The 27,212-nt window shown below is 37.7% G+C and overlaps 1 protein-coding gene across 6 annotated transcripts in view; it reads right to left on the bottom strand.

Moving 5' to 3' along the window:
- Positions 1-263: 263 nt before the first annotated feature.
- AKAP11 (A-kinase anchoring protein 11) overlaps positions 264-27,212 on the bottom strand; it is a 43,834-nt gene continuing 16,885 nt past the window's right edge. For 4 of the 6 annotated variants that reach the window (XM_066988235.1, XM_013179576.3, XM_013179578.3 and 1 more), the window contains exons 6-12: positions 26,638-26,902; positions 21,543-26,196; positions 19,024-19,179; positions 13,377-13,490; positions 12,590-12,636; positions 10,631-10,791; positions 264-5,265 (exon numbers count right to left, since the gene is read on the bottom strand). In XM_066988235.1, the coding sequence (XP_066844336.1) occupies positions 5,119-5,265; positions 10,631-10,791; positions 12,590-12,636; positions 13,377-13,490; positions 19,024-19,179; positions 21,543-26,196; positions 26,638-26,902 (5,544 nt within the window). In that variant the 3' untranslated portion in view covers positions 264-5,118. The remainder of the gene's footprint in view (positions 5,266-10,630; positions 10,792-12,589; positions 12,637-13,376; positions 13,491-19,023; positions 19,180-21,542; positions 26,197-26,637; positions 26,903-27,212) is intronic. The other 2 variants (XM_066988249.1, XM_066988252.1) reach the window with 2 other exon arrangements.

Raw genomic sequence — 27,212 nt, 5'->3', positions numbered from 1 at the left:
TAACATAATCCATGCAACTGTACTTAATGTGACTGGAACTTTGCGCTTACTTTTCAACCCAAAGATGGTAAAACAGCATTCTCATATTCCTCCTGGACAGCAATTTAATTCTGTAAGAAGTATGCCACCTACTGATGCACTAGCACTATTTACTATGCTGTTCGTTCTTCAAGTGCCTTCACATAACCACTGACCAAGACCAATCTTAGCTACGTTAGCTGAAAAGTAATAATGAATTTACAAGGAATGACAGATCTCTTGAAGCCAGTGAAATGTTTTATTTTAAGCCACTGCTAAAACGAGAACAAATTTAGTGCAACCTGGAATTCATAATCTGAAAACTGAATATAGTTATTAAAATGGCAAAACTCATCACCATTATACAGTACAAGACCTTCATATTCATTGAGTACAGTTACATAAACATTTATAGTTATTCAAACTGCTTTTGGTATACAATTGCATCACTAACTGGGCTGTGAATTACCTTAACACTGCACAAATAAGCAGCAGTTCCAGCAAATTATAATAAATTTTAGTATTAAATACTATTCAGACATTACAACAGAACAAAGGCCCTCTAAAACTACAACCCCAGCTATACAACAGGAATGTACAAAGATGGTATAAAATAAAGTGTCTACAGTGGCTGGGCTCTGTACTTGCCTCTTCAGAGCTCAAGTAAAGAAAATGCTTGACAGTAGTGGCTCTTGCTGAAAAGCCGGAATTCTTGCACTAAAATCATTCCTTAATCTTTGCAAATCACCTGTGTAAAACTAATTTTTTTGCGCTGGTGACAGTGTTTAGTACTTACTGTGTTCCCATCTCCAACAATATGTGGCTCTTTATAGAAAAGGTCCCAGACAAGTAGTATTTGAAAATGTTTAAAATCTGGTACCGTTCTGGGGAGACCTAATTAGTCTCGGAATGTGGGTTGCTGGGTTTGTGTGTTTTTTTTTTAAATTTTATTATTTTTTAAAAAGTTTACACAATCTTTTTTAACTCAAGAACGAACATACTATGCAAACTATATTCAAGTATGTGGTATTGACTCCTTTTTCACATCCTCATTTTGAGACAGTAGATCTTTAAGCTTAGCATGTGGATTTGTCTTGTTTTCTATATTTAGGCTTTATGCATACTTTTGTATCATTTATGTACTCCATTCTGAATGTTTAAATTTATGTTAAATATGGCCACTTCTATTTGCTAATTTATAGAGGGATGATTTTCAAAGTGCTTTTTCTATAGTATCCTATAAAACATCAAAAGTTCTATTTTTCAGAACACCAAATGTATTTAATGAAGTGTTTAAGAGAGAGTGCCTTATGGAACAGTAACACCATTGTATGTTTTCTTTAAAATTAAATTACTACGTCAGGTTTCCCGTACAAAAAAATGCAAGAGGAAACAAACTATACTTCATTATGTGTTTATAAAGTACATTTGTCTGGTTTAAATGGACCAAAACGTGGTCCTCTATGTTTTTAGTTTTCATTTACACTTCTGTATTTGTGGTCAGGAGTCTTAAATAAACTTAGTTATAGCATTAAGACTCACTTTAGCAAAGAACAGCTGTGTCACTAATATGACAGACAGCACCAGTTAGACACAATCAGAGTAAGGTTTCCCCAACGGTTATTAAAATGATTCAATTATAATAATTTAGCAAGGCTGTTTTAATGCTTTTTCCAATTTCAGTAGCCAAGAAAAGAAGTCAAGGCATCCAGAATACAAGTTTAAAACAATTTGTGTAGAAAATTATGGGGTTTTTTTTGAAAGTAAAATATGAAGTATTTTGTAACTTCTCATGTGATTTGGAAGCTGTTACTTTCCTTGCAGGCTAATAAATCAACTTCTTCACTAACACCAATCAATAGAGTTATGCAATGTATTTGATCCAGTTTGAAAAGATGACTCAATTTACAACTATTTTTAGTGCAACTATTGTCTAATTAACTTCTGGAATAGTTTTAAGTTTTCAAATTTGCACAATCTTCTCCTACCTTTTCACCAGAAAAGGCAATTAAAAAGAAAAAACTTCACCAACTTTATAAAATCCAACATACTCAATAAATCAATTAAAAGATGGCTGTTCCTGTTTTTTGTTTGTTTAAGTCCACCTGGACAGCTTCGTACATTTACAATGTCTTCAATACAATTCTCAGCTTGGCTTTTTGAACAAGTACAGAAACACTGTACTAGCCCTATTGTATCCTCACGTCATGAAATTTCACTTCAATTGGAATACCAAAACCCAGAGCAAAAGTTAGTCCAGAGGAACTCTTTTTTTTTGTATTTGATCTTCTTGACATTTCGAATTTCAAGTCAAATTGATGCAAGTACATTAAAAGGGAAGATGTTACAGCCAGAGAATGGCTCCAAATTTTTGTCTACAACAAAGCTGAAAGTCAACATTGTCAAAGGCTACACCTGGAAAAAAAAAAAAAGGAAAAGGAAAATTTGGGGGAGGGGGAAGAAACAAAGAAATAAATGTGCACAACCGTTCAAGTGATTTGTCATTAGTCCCATCCTCCACATATAAAAATTAAAACATCTTTCCCCTCTGTGCTCTAGAGAAAACGGATTCCTGTCACTTAACATCAATTACCTATAACAAGGAAAAAGAGCACAATTTTGTGTTTTTTTTTTTTTTTGGTCTTTGTCATATGACATATATAGATCTTTCAATTAGTGAAATGATACATGAAGTGAGGTAATAAACTATACGAATAACATGGAATTTTAAGTTAGCAGTAAAAATTTATGTTGCAAGTTCATATAGGTGAGATCTAATACATATACAGATACATACACATACCTATGCGTGTGCGCGCGCACATGTGTGAACACACATTTGCTTAATATAAATCTTTAACTCAGTTTGAAAGGTAAACTCTGAGATCCAAGACAGGGTCCCTTTTGAAATCCAGATGACAAATGAAAACTAAAACAAACCAGGTCTCTATAGAAAGACCTTCAATGACTAGCAGAATACCTTCCTGACACACAAAAACATTGCAAGAAAAGTGCTCTTGAGACTACCAGTTTGACACCTTAGAGTAATTTAGCAGGGCAGGAGGAATCAGTTGTCCACATTGCACTAAAATTCATGAACAGATTTAGAGACTTCATTTCTTTTCATTCAGGATCCAACCCTGAAACTCAGACAACATACCAACAGTGTATTTCCCTGTGACAAAGCCATTAAGGTTCTGTTGCTCATCCAAAACAAGCAAAACTCCATGATTCTCTTGCAAGTGATTTGAATTTTGAGGTGGCAGCCTTGTAATTACTAGCATGTGTCTTTTTCTAAACAAAGGATGTATAAACAAACAAAACCCAAAAAGCACTTTCAAACCACAGGATAAAGATCCAGATTTTCCTTCAGATAGGAATGCAAGTCAGCAGCACTAGTAAGAAGCATGATTAGATTTGCTAAAACGACTTGATTAACAGTGCCTTGAAAAAAAATCAGCAAAGGTAGTTAAGAAAAATGAAAAATCATTTTTCAACAAATTTCTCCTTTATGTTTTAATTAGCTTTCCTTGCTAACATTTAAGTGCTCAAAATGTAACAAGTCTCTTCATTACTAACAAGAAAACTCATATATGGAAGGTAAGAGATAAAGAATTAGACTGGTCAAATAGATGACCAAAATTCTCAGAGGAAAAAGATTCTATGTGCCACTTTTAACATATCTGTGTGTGAGGCTGTCCTGGTTTTGGCTTGGATAGAGTTAATTTTCTTCACAGAGTTTCACAGGGTGCTATGTTTTGGATTTGTGATGAAAACAATGTTGATAACACACTGATGTTTTTGTTGTTGCAGAGCAGTGCTTACACAGAGCCCAGAACTTCTCAGCCCCTCATGCTGCCCTGCCAGTGAGCAGGCCGGGGGTGCACAAGGAGCTGGGAGAGGACACAGCCAGGACAGCTGACCCCAGCTGGCCAGAGGGATATTCCATGCTATATAGATGACATAACGCTCAGGAATAAAGCTGGGGGAAAGGCAGCAAGGGGGGGATTTGGAGTCATGGCGTTTGTCCTCCCAAGCAACTATTACACACGATGGAACCCTGCTTTGTTGGAAACGGCTGAACACCTGCCTGCTGATGGGTAGTACTGAATGAATTCCTTATTTTGCTTTGTTTGCGAGTGCAACGTTTCTTTACTTTTTAAGCTGTCTTTATTTCAGCCCACAAGTTCTCACACTTTCACCTTTCCAATTCTCCCCACCATCCCGCTGAGGGGGAAGTGAGCAAGCAGCTGTGGGGTGCTTATCTGCCTACTGGGGCTAAACCACAACAGAGACCAACAAACAAATTCTTCAGACTCAAAATTAATGTCTGTTGAAGTGTTCACATACAAGAAGCTTCAGGAAGAAATTTAACAATTCAAACTTGATTGGCACAATTCGGGAAACTTTGCCGAAGTTTTTATGAAATTATGCTCAGCTGCCCACTCTGCCCTTCCACCACAAGTTATCAGTTCTCTGGTCAACAAAAGGGAACATGTATTTGCACCTCAATTTCAGAGCACACTCTCACATCTTTATATGCAGTTAAACCTGATAAAGGCAGCTATGAAGCCAGACTGTACTAAAGGTCTGCTTGGACAAGTCGCAATTTTCCTCCTGGTAATTCTGCCCTTGGGCACTAAACACCTGGCCAAGACTGGTAATTTTTACCGTTGTCTGCAGCAGGATTTTTTGGAACAGATTTTTCTAGAATATAGTCCTACTGCGAATACAGCACACACAAATGGGAAAGAGAGCTATCCTGGTACAGCAGGAATCCTGAATATCATGCCTGAGACTGTCTCCTCTGAACTAGTCATGGACAAGGTATTTTTTCATAACTATTTCAATGGTCTGAACACAGCAGTAAATACAAGTTATGCGTGGGTGGACAATGTCGATTATGGACTGAATAAACATACCATGTGCACAGTATCACAAAGCACAGCACAGCTATTTTGACTTTCACCTCAGTCTTTTAAATGCTGACAATTACTTGAACATTCATTCATTAATTGGATTTTACATTACATATCTGTGTTCTTCCTATCTCCTTTTCAAAGAGGAATGAAGCGAAGAGCGTTGCATCTTTGTACTTCTTCAGGCATTTTCCAGTAGCCACCCAGCCAAAGATTTATTTAGAGCTTGCTCTCCATCAGACGCCTTCTCTATCATTTCACAGTACTTCAACACTGCTTGCAAGAGATCTCCCACTTTCCAATCCCTTTCTCGCAGTCTTCTGGAAAGCTAAAGGGGGACAGGGAACAAAATATTTTGACCAGCACATCCTGATTAGCAGTTACAAGTTATTCTTGAAACATTAGCTCATAAGAGATCAGTTGTAGCAAGTTAATCATTATTCCCACATCTATAAAAACAAAAACTTCCTCAAGGATCAAGCACTTTACTTTTGGGCAGTTTTCACTAAAATTTCTTCTGGAGGGAGTGACATTTTCAAATGATGTGGTGCCACAGGTATGAGGGCTGTGGTTCATCAAGACTGCAGAAAACAGGAAATTCTGAACACAAGATTAAGACATTTGCCACCCCTCCCATGCCAATAACGCACATATAAAAAGACAAAACTCAGTCTTAATAAAAGGATGTGGATTTTCCTTTCACAACATATAGTGTGGTTTGGGTGGTACAGATGCTACCCTCAACGGAAACAGCGTCTTCAGAGCTGGGAAATTATAGCATCTTAGGGAAGAGGAAAAGGTGAGGGTTATGTTAAACTACCACTTGGGAACAGAGATCAGCGGAGCTGAAAACATTTTTTTCACCCAGGAATCCAAGCAAGAAACTTCCTTTACTGATGTGTCAAGATTAGCTATGTATGGAAGAAAGCCAATACTAAGACACAGTGAATTTGTCAGTTTGCCTAGAAGCAAAAAAAATCTTTTAGTTTAAAATATATACATTCTTGGTAGCTTTCAGCATAACCATCAATGCTGCGTTTAATAAAGACAATTTAGACATTCACCTTACTTATTCTTTGGAACGGTAGGATTTTATTGCTTTTTACAGTCCTTACTATGATATTCTATAAATTACGTTTTCAAAAGTCATAAACAGTAGTCAGTGATATAGCTTCCACAGCTACCAAATGAAATATTCATAGTGTTGTTTTTTTCTTTTCTCCAAGACCTGTCAGACTGAAATATGTAAATTCTAGGAAAGAAGTGAAGAAGAAGACAACTTCTCCCTGCTTCTTCACCTAGGTGATATTCCGACCGCAACAAGGCAGGTGATGGAATTGGCAGGAATAGTGTGGACACTGAACATTTTAGTCTGTATTTTTAGTTATACATGCTTTCAGGACTGGCTTGCATACAAAACAGTTAGCTTCCTGAGCAAGCATTAATTTGAATGAGCAAAAAAGACTCCTCTAATCTTGAATATATCCTGAAAACAAACTTTTTTTCAGTTAAAAAACGCATTCTACATATAAATTCTGTATAAAAAGAGACTGAACTCTGACGTTATTTCTGTGAATTATTTGTAAAAATTAAAATACAGCACAGGAAACAAGAGTTTAATAGTCTACAATGGGCAATTTTATAAATGGTTTATAGAAGGATAGTAATTTTTCTTATGCCAGAGAGGTTTGGCTAAAGTCCAAAGACCTCCTTAAGCAAATACAGCGTAAAGTTTCTGCCTAAAGAAAAAGATATCATCATGGTAAGATGAGAGCTGGCACCTGGCTTCGCTTATCTTTCTGTTTTAATTGAAATCAAAGTTTAATCCCACTATTTCTTTTTGACTGATGTTTCCTACTGTCACACAAATGAAACAACTGAGTTTACTCAAAACGGACACCAGAAATCCTACAACAGCTAGATACACTCTGATTAAAAATTATGTGTTTTTGAGGCACTTGCATATCCATGCTGTTGAGGCTTCCTAAAAGGAAAAAAGAGACCTATGTACTCTAATTTACCAGCTTCTTGTGCTAGCTCCTGACCAATGTATTTTGTTTCACACACAGGTAATTAACTTTTCTGCCTTATTGAGCATAATATGAACCCTTAAGAGTTCATATCCAGTTTCAGCTAGTAATACCTTGCCTGATATATACTAGTAGTACTTTTATCTTTTACACAGCCATATCACAGCAGTGGCTCATTATCCTGCTCTAATCAAACGTATGGCTTTCTTCCCTTCCAGAATCCCTCAACTGTTTATGGTGAAAATTATTTTCAATGTGATCTAAAAAGTCCAGGTTCATTCCTTATACAACTGAGGTACCTTACCAAAACAGCTATGAGATGATCAAAAAACCCCATAGCTGGGAAAGAGACTGTATGTAGAGGTCAGTTTAGTTTTCTGCTGGGCTGCAGTGCCCTCTGGAGGTGGCTGTCTAGCTTTACTAGTGACAGAACTGAGAATGGCTACCAATTTAAGAACCTCAATTTGGGTCAAAGATCACCAGAATCAGCCTGGGGCTAACTATAAGACTTCTTATATTGTATTGCTAAATATCTTATTTTTATTATTATAACCCTGAAAGAACAGAGGGACCTTTCTAAAGGACCTTCTTATTAAAGTTACAAGCGTCCTTTCAGAAAGTTTTCATTATTTGAATTTATAAGCTGACAAATCTTTTAAATACGCTTTAATTTCAAAAACTGATCAAGTGATGTTGTATGCATCCTACTCTTTCCTATAACAGACTATTCAGAGACAGTGCTCTGAGAATTCTGTACTTTCCCTCAAACCCTATGAAACAGTGAAAGATGCTGAGCCTGACTGACAATAACAGGCAGTGTTCTGGGGTTTGGCAATTCAGCCCAGACATAAACAAGTCTGTAGACCGACAGCATTACACATTACAACTGGGAAATGGGACAGAATAAAAGCCAGGTAATCTTTCTCTGCCTCAAAAAGGAAAATCAGTTTTTCAGTTCATTTTAACATAACTGCAGTTGGAGAACTAAAAATTAATATGTAAAACCAACTGAATCAATTATTAAAAAAACAAACATTTTCAGGATTGCACTACTGCCTGCCTGAAGATCCTATGTTTTTATTTTTTAAGGGTTAATTCAGTATCATTTTATTACTTGTGTCAGGTAACAGAATATTACTATTTTTTTTATTTTATTTTTTTAAACGAGCATACACACAGCAGACACGTATTTTCCAGAGCGCTCTTTTCAGTGTATTCTCTTATGAGGGTAGCTAGAATGGTTTCCAAATACACAGCAAGCTACTAGTAGCATCTTTCCTAAGTGTTTTTAGAAGTTAGTTCAAATAGTGACTTGGCAGATTACAAAGTTACAATGCTAAGAGCTTGCAGAAGAATCAGAAATAGTTCTAAGCCAAACATGCCAACCTCCAGAAAAGGAGCATAGGGGATGTACTTCACCTTGCCCAAAAATATTTCCCAGATTTCTGGGTTATTTTAAATAAGAATACAAAAGTTGGGCAGATTAGAACCTCATGAAGATCAGCAAGAAGTGCAGAGCCCTGCAGCTGGGGAGGAGCAACCCAGGCACCAGGACAGGCTGGGAGCCACCCAGCTGGGAAGCAGCTCTGCAGCAAAGGACCTGGGTGGGGGTCCCTGGTGGACACCAAGCTCAGCGTGAACCAGCAATGAGCCCTTCCTACAAAGAAGGCTGATGGCATCCTGGGTCGAGTTAGGCTAACTATTGCCAGCAGGTCGAGAGAGATGAACATTCCCCTCTATTCACCGCTGGTGAGGGCCCCCCTGCAAGTTCCAGCCCACCCCCTATGATACAGACATGGACATTCTGTAAGAAGTTCAACAGCCACCAAGATGAATAAAGGGATAGAATATCTCTTCTGTGAGGAGAGGCTGAGGGAGTTGGGACCATTCAGCCTGGAGAAGACAGGACTGGGGATGGATCTATAAATCCCTGAAGGGAGGGTGCAAAGGGGCCACCTCCAGGCTCTTTTCAGTGGTGCCCAGTGGCAGGACAAGAGGCAACAAGCACAAAACTGGCAGACAGCAGGTTCCCTCTGAACATCAGGAAGCACTTCTGTGCTGTGCAGGTGACAGAGCACTTGCACAGGTTGCCCAGAGAGGTTGCAGAGCCTCCCTCCTTGGAGATCTTCAAAAGCCACCTGGATGTGGTCCTGTGTACCCTGCTCTGGGTGTCCCTGCTTGAGCAGAGAAGTTGGACCAGAAGGCCTCCAGAAGTCCCTGACAACCTCAGCCCTGATGTGGTTCTGTGCCTTAGCGCTCCCAGGATCACATGCATATACCACACAGTTACATACACAAAAAAGAAAGCCAGCATTATTTTCTGGACTTTCTACAGCTAGAAAGGGAGAAGCCAGTCTTAGGAAAATTCAGCTCAGGTGTGATCTGGAATGACCTTTAGATACCTTTCACACTCTTAACACAAGTCTACAGTAACTAAGCACCATTGGTGCAAGCATTCACCTAAGGTTGGGAGCCTTTAGTATTCTGTAACATTGACCTCTACTTCCCTTCACACCCCATTTCTCCTGAAATACTGACCTGAGTTTTGGAAAGCACCAAGTTGAAGACTCAATAGCAAGTTTCTGAGCTCAGAATGAGCTTTTGTTTCCTTAGATACTGATACATGTTTGTTTGTTTTTGTCAAGGTATTCATTATTAAATACATACTAATGGCATCATGTTAACTTTTCCACACAGTACCAGGTCACAAAATAAAAACAGCTGGTAAGTTATCGTTCCTATCAACCTCATGCAGGTATTGTCTCTAATGCTGTTTAGTTAGCCTTTCAGTAGCTGGGCAAAGTTGAATTAATTCCTTGGTAGAAGATTAAAGAAATAGGTAATACGTAGCAAATGCTGGATTATCATGCACAGTTTGGTTTGTTATCACATGAAGGAATAAATTTTATGATTCATAGGAATACAGTTTCTATCATGCTTATGATGGAAATATTCTCAGGTCAGTAGGTATGCCAAAATTTTGGCCTTTTCCTAAGAAATGCAAATTCCTGAAGCTTCTCTAATTCTTTTACCTTCAGCTTTCTCCTTGGTCACATAAAATTCAATCTCTAAAACCAAAACAAAGGCACCTAAAATGAAACAGTCTTACTGAGCCTTCTTAATAGCTTTGATTGCACCTGCTTCCAGAATAAAAACATACATAGTACTTAATTAGAATCTAAATTTCATTCTGGTAAGAAAATGTGCATTTGCTGGCATAAAACCTGAGACAGCACATCAGAACATAACATTACAAATCTATTTACATAAGCAAATTCTCAGAAGTGAGAAGTTTCAAATTAGAAGTTTCAATTTATAGTCATTTAAACGCTACGTTTAAAAAAGTGCTTGAAAAAGTACATTTTTGACTGAACAAAAATGCTCTAATTGTACCTTCCTCAGAGTAAGCCAAGGAAAACAACTTGTGAAACAAGATAACTCAGCTTTGATTAATGCTGTTTTATTTACGGTACATGCACAGACTAAACAGCCTATTCCACTTTGACCTATCAGGATTTAGATAACGATTTTCCTCACCAGCAAATACCTTGTTATTTTTGATTGGAAAAGCTCAATGGCTGATGTAGCAAATAAAAACGAAGCAAATCCTGCTTTCACCGCCTCTCACCTCTCCCCCAGTGTCCACCAAACCAAAGTACTTACAAGGACAAATTCTCCTGTAGCAGTGTCATGATAGTGAAGATCGGACACGTCTGTTTCAGAAGCTGCCAGCCACTGGAGTGCTGCTCTGAGCTGGGGGTCCACTAGATTTGGTTCCAGATCAATATTTACTATGGCTAAAGTCTTTTTTACTTGCTCCAAACCTAACATTAAAAATAAAGTCATTAAATCTACAGGTTCAAAGTGTTTCAAAAAGTCTCTGAAGTTCATTGATTAGACTATTGTCTGAAATACATTAATACAGACAGACAGTATGAAGGGCAAAATTTTACAACTGAATACAAACATATGAGCATTAAAAGGAATCTAAGCTTTAATGCATGTTCCAAATGACAAGGAATTGAATTTAATACAGCCTTTCAAACTGAACAGTAGTAGTCTCACATCCTTCAGTTATTTTAGTTTTCCAGATGCTGTTTTTGCTTTGCCTTCATCTTATAAATTTTCTAGTTTGCATTTCACAAGTCCTTCCTGTATAAAGCTAATCAGATTGCCTGAGTTTTTCCAAACTATAGTGCTGTTCTAACTGTTCCAACCAAGTTCATACAGCTGAAGTACATACGGTATTCACTCCTAACCAGGGAAGATAAGCAAAGTAACTGTCAACATAACTGTGTTTTTGGTGAACAACAAAGCATTTGTCTAGGAGTCCCAAAATCTAATACATTTATAGGAGAAAGAAACACTTAAAAAAAAATAGTGATACTTACTCTATGGGAAGCACGGCAGTAACATATCACTAGGAAATTTTGATATGTTTCTTAGTTTTATAAAATAAATGTACATTTGAGAATGACAAGACTTTGTGTCAAATCATTTGAGAAACAAGATAGAGTCAACTCTGACAAAGCCAGACCTTCTAGGTATTGACATGATTAGATATCAAGCCCTATTTTACTCAAGCAATTTAATCATTTGAGATGCTTTTTTTTTTTTTAAATTAGTCAGGAACAAAAAAAAAAAGCAATAGTATACTGACAGCCTAGATGAAACCTACAGAACAGAAAATATTAATTGTAATTAATTTTTGAGGATAGAGACACTCAATGATTCAGTTAAATTTCCTTAATACCTCACAGGAAGATCTAATTTACAGAAAAAAAGTCAAGAAACATGGTTTAAATCAGTACAGTCTTCCAGAAGCTTAAAATACACATATAATCACACACCTTTCTGCTTATGTCATAATCATTTGAAGACATGCAATGTGACTCAACAACCTCTGTAAACAGGTGGCAGAGGTTTCTTGAAACTATTTCATCCTCAGACTATACCAAAAACAATGAAAACCTCTGTAATAATTTACTTTAACATCAGCCTCATATTGAGAAACCAAAACACAGAAGGCACTGTGTATTCACTTGAGTTAACAACCTTTTGCACTTCACTCAGACTGGAACCAGTGCAAAGTTCTCTAAGAACAAAGAAGCTGTAACAGGAGTCCGGACAGACCCTATTTTGTATTTCACTAACAAAAAGATTCAATACATTTGCTAGAACACCTATTTTTTTGCATTGTTTCTCATAAACATTTTTCGAAGCTTAATATGGTCAGTTTGAACAACTTTTTCAATGTCTCAAACAGTCGTGCAGATGCATTGCCATCACTCCTTATCGTATTTCACAAAGAAGATATGCTGTGCATATAAATTTACACTTTCAAGAAACCAATCAATGTTCACTACCATACATTAAATACGTGTTATCTGAAAATGAGAGACTAGCATTTCTCAAAGGCTGAATTAACAAGTGCGTTAACAAGTGTTTGCAGAGTATTAGTCTATGAATATATTCCAACGCTTGACTGACATGTGATACGATCAATATGGATAATAGGGTTGTAATTTTGTTTTAAAGATTACAAAAGCAAAGAATAAACAAAAATAACTGATGTCAAGTGCACAGGCCAAGAACAGCAGTGTATGCTGGAATTGACATTACCTTCTACAGCATCCTTGGTGTCTTCATCCTTATCGTCTGTTCCATCACTGTATTTTTAAAATATAACAAAAATATTAATATATGCACAATAAATATAGTCAATCTGAAGATTGTAATGAAGGTTAAACAGTAAAGGACAGGAAGATCATAGAAGAATTAAGAAATGACGATGAGAAGAAGCTTTGCTTCTCACACCATTTCATGTTGGAAATAGATTTGTCATCAAGTTCATGAGATTTGCTCTTAGGGGAAAAGAGGAAAGGAGAAATATGAGAAGAGACCTTTTAAAATAAGATGAAAACTTGTTGATTTTAATTAAGTAGGACAGTTTAGTTTTGCTTCATATGCAAAAAAGTTGAGCCATCTTATATCACAGGTATGAACAGCTATAGGTTATTCAAAGCTGCTGCATGGTAAGTGTTCTACAAAAATCATTCACCAAGCAATTTTGAAAGTTTCCACAAGGTAAAGGAAAAACAGAAATCCTGTAGGAAGCAAGCTCTAGTTTGCATGAAAAAGTAAATCTAAAAATTTGTAAAACCGCAAGCAAAAACATGCATAAATGGGACCTTTCATTTTGCAAGCAGATCACATTCATCAGTTTTGCACAGCCACATTTAACCATTCAGTATGGATTAATTAATGAAAAAAATCATATAGTGATTAAGTGAGAGTGAATAATGTATAAGCATTAAAAAATGTGCCAGATTCTTATTTTCCAAAAATGATGATTACATGCATTAATTATGAGGAACCCATCTGGTTTATGTTTCTCAACTCAACCAACCTGTCTGATGTTGGAAAGGATAAATTCTCCTCATACATATCTCCTTCTAAACCAAGACTGCTCCAGCTACTGCTGTTACCATTACTGCCAGGAGAAGAAGAGAACACAGCTGAACTAGAAAAGAATAATAGCTCAGACTAGAACCTTTGCTTTCCTCAGAGCTGTTTTGACAAGACATTTAACACAAGAGCACTGAAACTTCCTAAACAGGTTTGCTGGAACTTCAGAGCAGCAATTTGCATACCAATGCAAAACTGGTAAGTTTCTGTACACAAGTGAAAGTATTAATTTTGTACTCATTAACTTTCCAGATCAGTGCTAACAGTAATTCTGTCCTCAGGCCTAAGCACACTGTTTGTCATTTACACAAGCTCAAAAAATTCAGTGCTATTACTCATAGGAATATGGATTACAAATATAATATTTGTTTAAAGGCTAGCTAAAAGTTCCTGATATTATATATTGTGAAGAAAACTGCACAAATTAAATCCTTCTGTCTCATTCCAAAAGCCCAGCAGTGATCTCCAACAGCTGGATGAGAAGGAATTCTTAGAATAAATCAAAAAAAGTTTTTTAAAAAAATGAATTCTGAATAGTGGTCTTTAAATTTTTATTTTTGTTTTACAAATCAATAAAACTAAGACTGAAAAGATTACTTCACTCCCAGTAAACAAGCATACTGCATTTATTCCATGACTACATTCAAGTCAATGCAAAGAACTGAAAAACTTTACTGTGTCTTTACACTGGTGTATTTTAGATGCTACAGTTAACAATTTGCTAGCCTTGTGCTCATGTACAAGATTGTGTTACTCGTAGGATCAAATCTTCTGCTTTCCAATTTCATACCTCCCCCTAAGCATGTCTGGAAGTCTTCCAAGGATAGGATTGAGACAACCAGCATGTTGCAAAAAGTATGAATTATCTACTGTAGATGATATGACCAGCCACATTGCAATTCCAGGGAACTGCTGCAAGAAGACGCTTTCTTCAGCTCAATTTTGTGTACCTGCTAAAACTTTCTTCCCACTCATCCCACTCACAGCAAATAATCAAATTTAAAACAAGAAATGGTGGAAAGGAACATTTCAAGAGCCAGATACTAATTTCTTTCACGAAGCCGTCAGTGACAGCATCACCTATCAGTGTTTTTGCTTCCCCGTGTGCCTGCTTAGATACTCATTTCCACATAGTAACAGCAGGTTAGCAAGCTTGCAATATGAACACACCCTAACTGAGGGGAAAAAATAAAGAAAATTGAAGAGCAGAAGCTTCCAAATAAACCAAATTGGTCCTAGAACTGCAAGCCAACCTATTAAAATGCACAATTAAAAAAAAAAAAGCACTAAAGGCAGTTATCAAGACTCTGCAATTACCGGTTTGATTTGCATGGAAAATGCAAATCTGGTCTTAAGAACATTTTTCAAGCTACTGTATTAAGAGTACCACAGTAATAATTAATATTGATTTTGTTTCTTAATTACATATATAGAAAAGAGATTTAACACAATCCATTGGTATCAATGCTTTGCACTCAGGCTCGCTCTTTGAAGGTTTTAGCTGCTTAGCAGAAGTGGAAATAAAAGCTGTCCCAGTTCTCAGACTAAAGGAAAAAGTATTTTCAATCTAACAGAATGACCTCACGCACAGTACTATTCTGATTAGATACATTAATCTATTTTACAGAGGTCAAACTTGGCCTGAAATTACATTATATTTAACCAGGAGATTATGATCGTATGGTTATGTATAGCAACATACGAAGGTTGTGGTGTTTTGTTGTTGGTTTTTTTTTGTAATGTGACCTTTAGTTCAGCATCTTACAACAAAATAAGTCTTGAAGATAAAGATCTGCAATGACAGAACAAGCAATAAACAGAAAAAGGCATTATAATGCTTCTATAATGCTTCATGCTGCTCTTCAAAATGAACCAGCAAAAGAAGTACCACAAAGAAAAGCTTTCAGTTATATATACAGATAAATATTCACACACACCCTATATACGAGATCATATATACTCAGTTTCATCTGCTTCAAGATTCTGTATTACGCGCATACAGCCAAAGGCTAGAGACGTCTGCTCTGAAGTATAACCTCATCTGGATGCACTGATTCATCTGCTGGAAAAGCCTGTGCCTATACCTGTATGTTAACTAAACAATAGTCTTGAGCTTCTTCCTATCTCTAACCTTAAGCTGCCAACATTAGACATGCAAAGCAGATGATACAAACTTTCCTTCTTGCTTCCATTCAAATAAAACTACTTCTCCAAGCTGTCTTGCTCCCTTGCTTACAGTTAGCTTAATCCTCTGTGAGGTGCAGAAGCACAATTTTTATATTGACCTGAGACCCAGAGAGCACGGACCTTGCCAACAGAGCTCCTACAAAAAATGTCTTTTTCCACCCCTCCGAGAGAAGTAAAGCAAAGCAAGTTAAATTGAACCGGACTGCTGCAGATTGTACTGGGTTGTTTTCTGAGAAGTCTGAGCATGTCTTCCACAAATTTCTAACTACCATTAATGGAATTTGTAAGTTTATTATGAAGGTAATTTAGAAAATGTTAGCTAAAGGAGTCTCAAGCACCAGTATCCCTTGAATACTGCAAATGGCCTGGAAAATACTGAGGGAAAAGGCAGGTCCTCTGCACAAATAAAACTTGATTCCTGTTCAATATGCTACTCAATTGTAATATACTGGCACTACAAACAAATCAGTCTAAAGCTACCTAGTACTTCAAGGATGGCACAAGATCGAGGACAGCTTCTTAGATACAAGAAAACAACTTGCATTAAGAAATGTTCCCTTTGCCAAGAGAGCAAAGCTAACTGAAGTAATTTAAATATTTCGAATTGACATGTGTTACATATAATCAGCGCAATATTTTAAAATAGATGGCCCTGACCACACACACACAAAAAACACACTTTCAACTATTGTAACTGCATGATGGATGGCAATGTTATTTTCCTGTTTAATAAAACAGTTAAAAAAAAGTGTAAAAGCAGTAAATCTTCATAACTGCCTGTAGCGGGTTTACGTGGCAAGGTTTTGGTAGCAGGGGGCCATAGGGGTTGCTTCTGTGAGAAGAATCCAGAAGCTGCCCCATGTTTGGTAAGGGCCCCACTGCTGACCAGAGCTGAGCCAATAAGTGATGTTGTTTGCGCCTCTGTGAGAGCATATTTAAGATAGGGGAAAAAAACACGCTGCGCCACACAGCAGCTGGGAGAGTGAGAGGAGTGAGGAACAGCCTTGCAGGCACCAAGGTCAGTGAAGAAGGAGGGGGAGAGGGGCTCCAGGCGCCGGAGCAGAAGTCCCCTGCGGCCTGTGGTGAGGACCATGGTGAAGCAGGCTGTCCCCCTGCAGCCCATGGAGTACCACGGTGGAGCAGGGTTCCATGCTGCAGCTCGTGGAGGAGACCACAGTGGAGCAGGTGGACCTGCACCGATGGAGGCTGCAGCCTGTGGAAGACCCTTGCTGGAGCAGATTCCGGGCAGGACCTGTAGCCTGTGGAGAGGAGCCCACGCAGGAGCAGGTGACCTGGCAGGAGCTGCTGCCCGTGGGAGATCCAGGCTGGAGCAGTTTGCTCCTGAGGGATGGACCCCGTGGTACGGAGCCATATCTGGAGCAGTTCTTGAAGAGCTGCTGCCTGTGGGCAGCCCACATCAGATCCGTTTGGCAAGGACTGCATCCCGTGGGAGGGACCCCACAGCACAGGGGACAAGAGTGACCGAGAAGGAGCGGCGGAGAAGAAGCGCTATAGACTGACCATAACCCCCATTCCCCTGTTCCCCTGCGCTGCCTGGGGGGAGGAGGTGGAAGAGGGCGGGTGGGGGGAAGGTGCTTTTGGTTTCTTTCCTTTGTTTCTCGCTTCTCTAGCTTGTTAGTAATAGGCAGTAAATCTTACTATCTCCCTATGCTGAGTCTGTTTTGCCTGTCATGATAATTACTGTGCGATCTCCTCATCCTTATCTCAACCCTTGAGCCCTTTTCATCGTATTTTCTCCCCGTTCCTCTCTGAGGAGGGGGAGTGAGAGAGCGGTTGTGGTGGAGCTCGGCCGCCCACCCGAGTAAAACCACCACACTGCCACACAATTCCTTATTTCCTGAGAAGATTATCAAGATACTACTGTTCCACAAATGGTATTATTAGTGAAGCTTGGTTTGTTACAGAAGGTCTTCCCCCTTCATGTTTTTTTTGCTCAGGGCAATAACCCCAGATCCTCTCATTTCCACCTACTAAAACCTACTCTCACAAACACATGCATGCTGTTAACAATCCATGGCACATTTTCAAAAACTAGTGGGTCAATTTGTGCATGCCAGTTTCTTCTGCCAACAACTTGCTATCCAAATTATGTCCCCCCACTTCCTCAAGTTAAATGCCAGAATAGGTCATTCTTCTAATGAACAGATATTCTTTAAAGTTGTAGAAATTAAATTCTTTTAAAGATGTTTTGGGAATGATAATAAAAACACGATGGGTACTAAAGGTCCAGAGTATTTTTTTGCACTTTCTTTCCCCCACCGTTATTTAACCGATATCTACTCTGTTTCTAACTGCCAATACACTAGATCTTTTTTTCCTTACGGTCTGAATTCTATGACGTAAGTCAAATTTTTACTCATTCAACAGATAATGCATTATTAAAATAACTTTAAGGCAATGTATTCTTTCATAAAAGTATTTAGTTGTATGAGTGATAAGTTTTAGTATTGGTTTGATTACAATATTTGGTTAAGCAAAACAAAAATACTACAAACATTTGAGTAGTTTCACTTTGGTACCAAATATTCTTTTTTGTTTTCTTTTTCTTTTTTTTTTTTTTTTAAAGAAAAAACCCTCTCCCATTTCTGCTGTTCTTCAAGAGAACACCTGGACATTCTATGTAAATGATATATACCTCATGCAAAACTGAACTTACTCATTCCTCATACCTTGCCTACGCAAAAGCTAGGGCCACAACTCACTATAGTTTCCTCTGGGAACAGATGTTGCAGATTTTTCAAGTTCTTGTTTTATTTTAGCTGGCTACCAACGAGCCACGGAAGTGCAGAAGAAGCTCTTGTGGAAAAAGTTACTATCCCAAGCAGGTAAGTTCCAGTACTATGCACCTATAAGTTCCTAGTTAGTAACACATCAATGCACAAGCAACATCAGTTACAACAGCTTAAGAAGTCAACCCCTAAAAATAGCTGTTTAAAATCCTCATGCAAACTAAGAGCACATTTCTTCTTTTCAAGAATAGATGAATTTACATAAAGCACATTAATTTTTAATTTCAGACCACAATAAACAACACTACTTTCAAGTTATACTTTATACATGGTGACAGTTTTTAAAATACCTGCATCTTTTGCTAATACTTAAGCTACACACAGTGTTATTTGATGCAACACCCTGACACAAGTGAAAATGCATATTCTACATATTTTACACTCCATATAGTATTAACAGTCACGAACAAGAAGAAAAAACATTTGGTAAGAAAACACAGATTCAAACATATTAGAGTCATTTTTAACATAAAAGCCATTACTGAAGACAAAATAAGATCTTTTCCTTCATCCCCCTGGAGAAAACCACTTGATACCATGTTACGTGATGCCTAGATAAATGTTTAACTGTGCAAATATATTTATAGTTACCTGTCACTGAGATGAAGAAAACTGCTGCTCTCATCAAGATGTTCATCTTCAAAACTTAGATTGGACCAACTGCCAGTGCTATCATCACCGATACTAAGGCTCATCTGCTGGCTAACAATAGACTCAACAGAGTGAAATCCTTCTCTTCCAGCAGAGCTAAACAAAAATTTAAGACAAAAACATCACTACATTTCATGCCAATCCATGTTAATTCATTTACAGAAATTTAACACTATTTCAAAGATACTAAATTCCAAGGAGAATGAAAATAAAAGGGTGTAAGAGTATCCATTAATTTGTACCCTGTTCTCAAAGTAAGAAATGAAGCAATTAAATGAATCTGAAACTTCAACAGGCTTAGATCAGGGATTGCTATTTGTAACTCCTCTACTAGAAGGCAGAGGGAATGGCACACATAATTATCTCATTCTGAAGATTATTTGCTATAAAGCACTTTATAGTTTTACCATTTAGGCATTTTACAGACTGTAGATCAAGGTATGCTTTTCAAGCAGAAGAATTAACATTTTTTGGAATTGCTCACCAAAGGACTGTTCAACTCTTACCCCTCCTTGCTTTCATTGCTACAAGCAAGGTGGTCTGCTACTGTGGGCAAAATGCTTAAGAACACAATGATATTTAACGGCTTAGAATTGTTTTATTTCTGAAAAAGGGTCTTTCCACAGATAAAGATTTGTCTTCCTGTTTCAAGCATGTGCAGCAACACATAACTTTTTCCTCCCTCGGGAAATAAATTTACATTTTTAATCCAAAAAAGACAATCAAACAGGTATGTTCAATAAAGGTAGCCATTATAAGATCCTTCAAATGACCCAGTTTGATAACTTTAGAGAAGTTTGAACTCCTTACAATGAAGTTATAACATGAAAACATACAGTTATGAGCTAATCTTCATGTGTAAACCGTGGTTATAGAGATGTAGATGAAGTGGTAGAAAGCTCAAGAAAAATGACCATCCTACTACCGCCACAGTCAGCAGTCACTGTAACATCCACAACTTACAAAGCCAGCCCTAATCACATCACTGTCAATGCTTCGCTCCAGTAAACATGAATTTTTGCATGCAAAGATATAGCTCAGAACAGTTTGACTGTTTGAATCGCAGCCCATCTGGGCAACGCGAAAGGTGACAGTTCAAGAAACATCAATGGGTGATGCTGTAAGAAGCATTTGTAAATTTTGTCATGTTAAAACCTTAACATCTCCTCCTTGTCACAGATATAACAGCAAACAATATTTATTCAAACCCTGCACTTTAGATGCTCTTGTCATATTCTAACTAAAAGTTTCAAGTAATATTTTTAAGAAGTGATTCAAAACCCAAGTGCCATCTCTGATACTGTGGGTATTAGAAAAAACATATTACTACTGTTACACACTGATTAAGGTTCCAAACTCCTCATATGCAGCACCACGCTATACAGTTTATTAGCATTTCTCAACTACTGGAATTTCTAATTGAATACTTTCACTAAAAGATCATAAAAACTAAAACAGAGTTTGTTTTCTGCAAAAACTCTGTCCATCACTACTCCCAAAGAACAAAAACTTCCATTGCTGTTTACAGGCAGAAGCTTAGCATGAGTTTCATATCAAACCTTGAAAAAAAAAAATGAATTCAGATCCACTGCAATCTTTAGCCATTGAACGTATAAAGGTCTATTTTATTATTCATCATGATGTCCCTCTAGAAACTGAAAGAAAAATCCTTTGCCACTATGAGGAACTCTGCACCCCCTATCCCCTACAAAGTAGGAAAATAAGTGTTACGATAAACTGGAATAACCAACAAGGTAAAAATTGTTCCTGGACCCAAAAGGTAGATTTCCAGTCATTCTGATCCCTGCAGTTTAAGAAAGAGTTGCTGTTTGCCCTAAAATTAGCGAAGGCTAATTTATCATTTCCACACTAAGCATACAAAATTCTGAAAATCAGTTTGTCTACTTTATTACTGTTTTATAAGTGTCTTAAGACTTTTTTTTCTTCCAATAATAAGGATACTATTTTAAGTCATAAGCAAAGTAAACAACCCTTTGTACTTTAAAGCAATGTCCAGTCTGGACAGTACCAAAAGTTGGTTCTACTGATAATCCAAAATAAATTACATTTATTTTTCAGTACAGAAGATGAAATACAGGTAGGGAACAAATTTGGATTCAGTCATGGCTCATACAGCAACAAAACCTGTAAGGTCTACTATTCTCTACTGTAGGTAAAAAATAACAGCATTTCAAGTTGAAATATTAAGTTCCAATGATTAGTTAGCTACTGGAACATATGCATGCTGATATACATAGAAACCTTGGTTTAAAGCTCCCACAGGTGGAAAAAGACTTTTCTACCTATGAATCATTTATATATCACCGTAAGAATAAAAAGAAAGTACTCTGAACATAAAATTTGTACTTAGGAATTTTTTCTTCTAGAAATACATTATGTCTGTATTAACAATCCTCTTTTTTCTGGTACAGAATGCATCAAGAAAAAATTATTATTACCTTATGTTAACTGCCTGACCAATATTAGTCATAGCTGAGGTCATTATTTCAGTAGTAAGGCTTTCAGCAAAACTGACTCCATCTTGTCCAAAACCACTGTCAGCTGTCACGCTTGTGTAACTCAGCTCTCCCTCTGCTTTCTCAGCAGCCGCAGGAGCCACCTTGTCAGGAAACACTGTCTTCTGTTCTACATCAACGTGAATTTTGGGAATATCAAGATGAAAGACTCTTGGTTTTTGGCAGACACCACCCAATCTAGGTTGAAGAAAATGCCTCACTGGAATGGAGGAACTCTGCGCAGGTAAGTGATGAGATGCACTTTCGGTACAGTACTGATGTTCCTTCATACTGCAGCACCTACAGACAGTTCCAGAAAAAGGAGACAGTTTGTCCGTATAGGAAAGCCTATCTCCATTCTTTCTGTTTTCAGCCACCTGGAGAACAGCAGATTCTAAACTCATTTCTAGAGTATCATCTGCTACCTTCCTAGCATATTGTTCTATAGCTTGAATTATGCCTTCACGGTAGCCATTTTCATTTAAACTGCCCGTACTATGATACAGTTTACGACTGGGGGAGAAAGGAAGAAGTGTCCTAGAAACTCTTGTTTTAATGAGATCTCCTGTGACTTCCTCAAGTTCAGTCTTTTCATATAGACAGGAATCTGTCAGAGATTTTGGTAAACATGCTCCTGAAATTTTCAATTTCTTCCTGACATCACTAGTTATGTTGCAAGCAAGGGATTCTGAAAAGTGTAACAATTCCGCGCAATCTGTTCTCTGCGTGCTGATACTCCTTTCGTAAGTTTCTTCTTCACAGTGATGAATGCTGCTTTTCACTTGCTGTGCTGCATCTTTATTCACTGTTTTGATCAGCTCCAGTTTACCATTTACCTGTACATTTTGCCCAGGAAACGTCGTTCTGTTGCATCTCAATTTCGTTTTACGAGCGGCTTGCCGTAGGCCTGACTTGATGGACCTGTAAGCAAGTCTGCTAGCATACTGATCCATCAACAGCTCAGGGTTACCACCTTCTCTTTTCAAAATACGAATAATATGATCTGCATATTCATCCGTCACACTTTCACAGCTTGGGTACTTGGAAGTCAAACCCATCGTGCCTGAACCTTGTGGTAAAGAAAGTACAGAGGAATCTCTCTCACCAAGACACTGGTCCCTCACCGGACCACACCACTCCTTTGAACTAGAATCTTTATCATCTTTTCTCACATAAAGACAATCCACTTGACAGTTAACCCGCTTCAACCTCAGCAGTTTACAATGCCTTGATTTCACCATTTTCTTGGCTTCGCTGATTACTTTTCCTGCCATATCACCTGCATAATTCCATAAAGAGCTGCATGTTTCTTCTGGGGTGTTCACAAACGCAGGATATCCACATGGTTTGTTTTGCGTACTTAACTGAACCTGTCTATCAGCTTCTTTTTCATTTGTTTTATCATCTAAATGGGAAGCAGCCATTTCAGTTGCTACTGAAATTATCTGACTAGCTAAGTTATCAGCATACTGAATAGTTTTTTCTGAATGTTCCTCATTCTCAATGACCTTTTCAGAATGATCTTCATCTTCACTACTTTCTACTTCTTCAGAAAGTGACCGCATGAGTTTCAGCATAAATTCCTCCTTTTCCAAAGAGCTGTGTTCCGTTTCAGACAAACCTGCAACAGATGGATTGTATGGTGTAGAAGGTGGCGTCGCAGGTGCAAATTCCTTTGCTAATTCTCCCTTGAGTTTCTTTGATAGTTTTCTCAGGTTTCTTTCTGAACTAGCTTGACACGGTACTAAAGGAGTTGGTGGGGGCGTGTCAGGCATTACACTGGTATTTCCATCTTTGATACTTGACTTATCAGCCATCTGCAAAGCATCTTCACTGCCAAACATCACTGAAGAAAAGCTGTTTGCACGTGGAAAGCAATCAGCTTGCCTGTAAGTCAAAGGTCCTGATGGTGGTTTTTGAATATCGTGATTTTTTGAGGGCTTGTTTAAGAGTGTCATTGAGCAGCTTCCTGCATCAGTAAAGTCCTCTAGAACATGCCTAGCAAAAGTCACAGTGGAACAAGGCGGTGGCGATTTTGAAAACCTGTGTCCTTTTTGTTCCTGCCAACAATCTTTAGATTCTGAAACGCACTGAACAGAATTAGCTGGAGTAAGAAGAAATTTAGAGGGATTATTCGAAGGCATCTGTTGTTGTCCAACAACTATAGAAACATTACTTGGTTTCTCAGCATCTTGCTTCTTTATCACACATTGTTCTTTTCTACTGGTATCTGCATAAGTCTGTGAGCCCACGTTACATGCAGAATTCTCACCAGTGTTGCATAACACAGTTTTACTTTCATCCACAGATTGTTTTATGATATATTTGGCCAAGTGATCTGCAAACATATTATTGGGGACATCTTCACCAGTACATTGCACATGTGGTTTTTTATCTATTTTTCTTGACAAAAACTCTGTGTACTCTTCTACTGCTTTTGTTACCCGAGATGAGGTTATGGCTTCATAAGCCTCATTTACTATCATATCTACCATAGTTCCAGAGAAACTATTAATGCTTTTTGACCCACTCGTTAATTCTGAATTACTGCTTATTCCAGACATGTTAGTCACTTGTTTGGTATTGTTTTGGTTATGTAGGAGCAATGGATTATTTTCAGTACTTTGATTCTGATCTGAAGTTAGGTATATATTTCTGAAAGAAGAGACTTCCTCCTCTCTCTTTCTGCTTGTGAAAAATGGATGAGAGCAGTCTTTGTATACTTTCATGTTGTTATCAGAATTCAGAGCAGTGCATACTTTTGCTTTATAAGCATCAGAGGAAAACTGATGTTGACAAAGAGCTCTTCCAGCTAAGGGCACAGGTACTGAACTTACAACACCGGAGGTACAAAACAGTGCTTGTTGTACTGTATATTCTTTCTTGGAATCTTGGATTGGATTCAGTGCTACCCTGTCATTAAAATCAGGCAAATACATAGAAGTCCGTGTTGACTCTAACATACTTTCTGCACTCACATATTTAATGTTGTCCATGGAAACACTGATGGCTGCTTGTGTCGTGAAGGTCACATCAACCTGGGATAGCTCAATAAAAGCCTCTTGAATGACAGATTCAGACAGATCTCTGGCATAGGATCTTACTACTTTGTCTTCATAATCAAATGAAGAAGGCTGTGCAACTGTAGGTGTCGAGGGGTATGAAAACTGGCATACTTCCATGATTCCTTCAAACACAAGTTCTTCGGCAAGGTCTGCGGCAAACCGTGCAACGGTATTGGTAAATATTTGCTTCTTCACATGCCGCAGTTCTTTCAAAGCACCAGTTATAGCTTCGCTCACCAAAAAGTTTGCTAGCCCATTAATGGCACGCTCCTTCAGGGAGATTGCTCTACGTCTTCCAATCTCATAGAAAGCCATTTGAAAGACCGAAGAAGTCAACCTAGCAGCCAAGTGACAAAGTGCATTGGTGCATGAAGAAACGCCTTTTTGCAGGTCCTTAAAAGCACTGCCAAAACTTTTTTCAACTAACTCAGCTGCAAATTTTTGAATGCTATCTCGAATTATTGATGATTTATGCTTAGATTTTGCTTGTTTGTCTGGCTCTTTGCTAGTTTTAATTTTGAGATCTGTAGCTTGACCTTCTTCTTTCATAGCAATCCTGTTGCATTTGGAATCATTTCCTGCACATATTTGTTCTGATGAAGAGTCAGAATGAAAAACAGAACCCAGTATTTCAAATGAAACACTATCAGCATATTCTGAATAAGTATTATAAAGTGCATCAGGGTGGTTTTGACCTGTCTCATCTCCGCCAAGATTCATACGACATAAGCATTCAGAAGAACCACAGCTCCCTAGCGGACTGAAAGCCGATGACCTAATAGGGCTGAACAAGCCTCCGTTCTCTTCCCCTGATGTTTTAACTGGGCGAGGGGAATCTGGGACATCAAAAACGCTGCTGTACGGTGATTCTGGTTTGCGAGGAGTTGGTTTCTTTACATTGGCTGGGAGAGTAGGACGATCAAACTTGAATTTCTGAGGATTCATTGTAATGCTTGTAGAACACAGTTTTTCATGGGCAGTCCTCCTTTTCTGGGGGGGATTCCCTAGGATAGGATCCCTAATAGCTTTACCAGACTTTTCCAGGGTTTGTTCTAATTCATCAAACTGATCAAAACTATCAAAAAATTCACTAACTTCTGAGTCTGAATCCTCTATACCATCTTTCACTACTGGAATTTTTGGCAGCTGGAGCTTTGCCTTCAAGCTCTTCTGATATCCTTCTTCATCTAAGAAGATAATGGGGCTTGGGCTGGAGCAATCTGACTCAGAGGATTCAGCTGGAGAAGAGGAAAACAATGTTTTACATAACAAATTAACACCTTGATCAGAAGGATTATATGGCTTATAGAAACTCCTTTGTATCCAGGGGTCAGAAATTGAGGTTGTAACTGAATTTTTTACTGAAGACAGTTCCTTAAGTCCCAAAATATCAATCAAAGCAGAAGATCTTGCAGATGACTTCCGACGTACAGAACCCACAGAGATCTTTGAGTCAACAGCTTCTAAACATCGAGCAGGGATGGTCTGTGAAGCAGCATCTCGATGGTTTCGAGAAGTAAAGCTGCATGTACCTGAAAAGGAAAAAACAACAGCTTCAAAAACAAGAATTTATACAGAAAAGCAGAACACTTTGGACAGATTTTGATAGCAATGGCTGGACTTACTATTGTTACAATACCCTAACTCATCTTTCATAATTAAAGCAATATTTTTTTCCAAATCTTAATATACTAACAACTGAAATTCGTGCATTTCTTTTTTTAGAACAAGGTAGAACAAGATGCTATTTTATCTGCATATCAGATATGGAGGCTAGAATTTTTGGTTTATGATTTGATAAACTGTTGTGAAAAGAACAGTCTCAAAAATTCAACTTACAGTTGCATTACACCCCTTTACAAAATGCAAAGGTAAAAAAAACATCATGTATTTACATGTATTTTCTCATAACATCCCGACAGCCTAAATTTCAATTAACAATTCCTACAAGTCAACAGCATGCAAGAACTTACCAACACTTTGCATCTTTGAAGGCTCATCTTCATCTAACTGCTCAAAAGCAGTGACAAAATCATCTTCAATTGAAGAGACTGACTGATTAGTATCATCATCTTCTGTACAGGATGTCTCTGGTCGATGTTTTTGCAATGACTTTTTTTCAACTGCGTATCTTACACCTGTGGTATACTTGCTCAGCAAGGTAAATACATAATCTGCTTTGATTCTTGGGAATGAAGGAGACAGTCGCATCACACAAAGCACTTCAGGAAGCTGATTCTTGAAAAAGAGCAACAAGAAAACCAATATAACAATCTTTGAATAATTTCAACTGTAGGAATAACAATGGATTCCCTCAACACATTTTATGAACAGTAAACAATTTACAAGTATTTTAAAGATAAAAAAATAAATGTGTGAAGTGATATTTAAAATCATTTAGCATTTTAATGACCTCTATATTCTGAATAAGTCATTGCAATAAGACAAAAGAGGTTGTGTGATACAACCCTGATAATACGCAGTCATGAATCTATTTGAAGAACACACGTGTTAAAAAATCCATAAAGACAGAATTTCAAAGCGTGTG

This window comes from Anser cygnoides, chromosome 1, assembly GCF_040182565.1.
Source record: "Anser cygnoides isolate HZ-2024a breed goose chromosome 1, Taihu_goose_T2T_genome, whole genome shotgun sequence".
Classification (NCBI taxonomy): Eukaryota; Metazoa; Chordata; class Aves; order Anseriformes; family Anatidae; genus Anser; species Anser cygnoides.
Note: the sequence above shows the minus strand (reverse complement) of the source record. Positions and strands in the feature narration are given on the sequence as shown.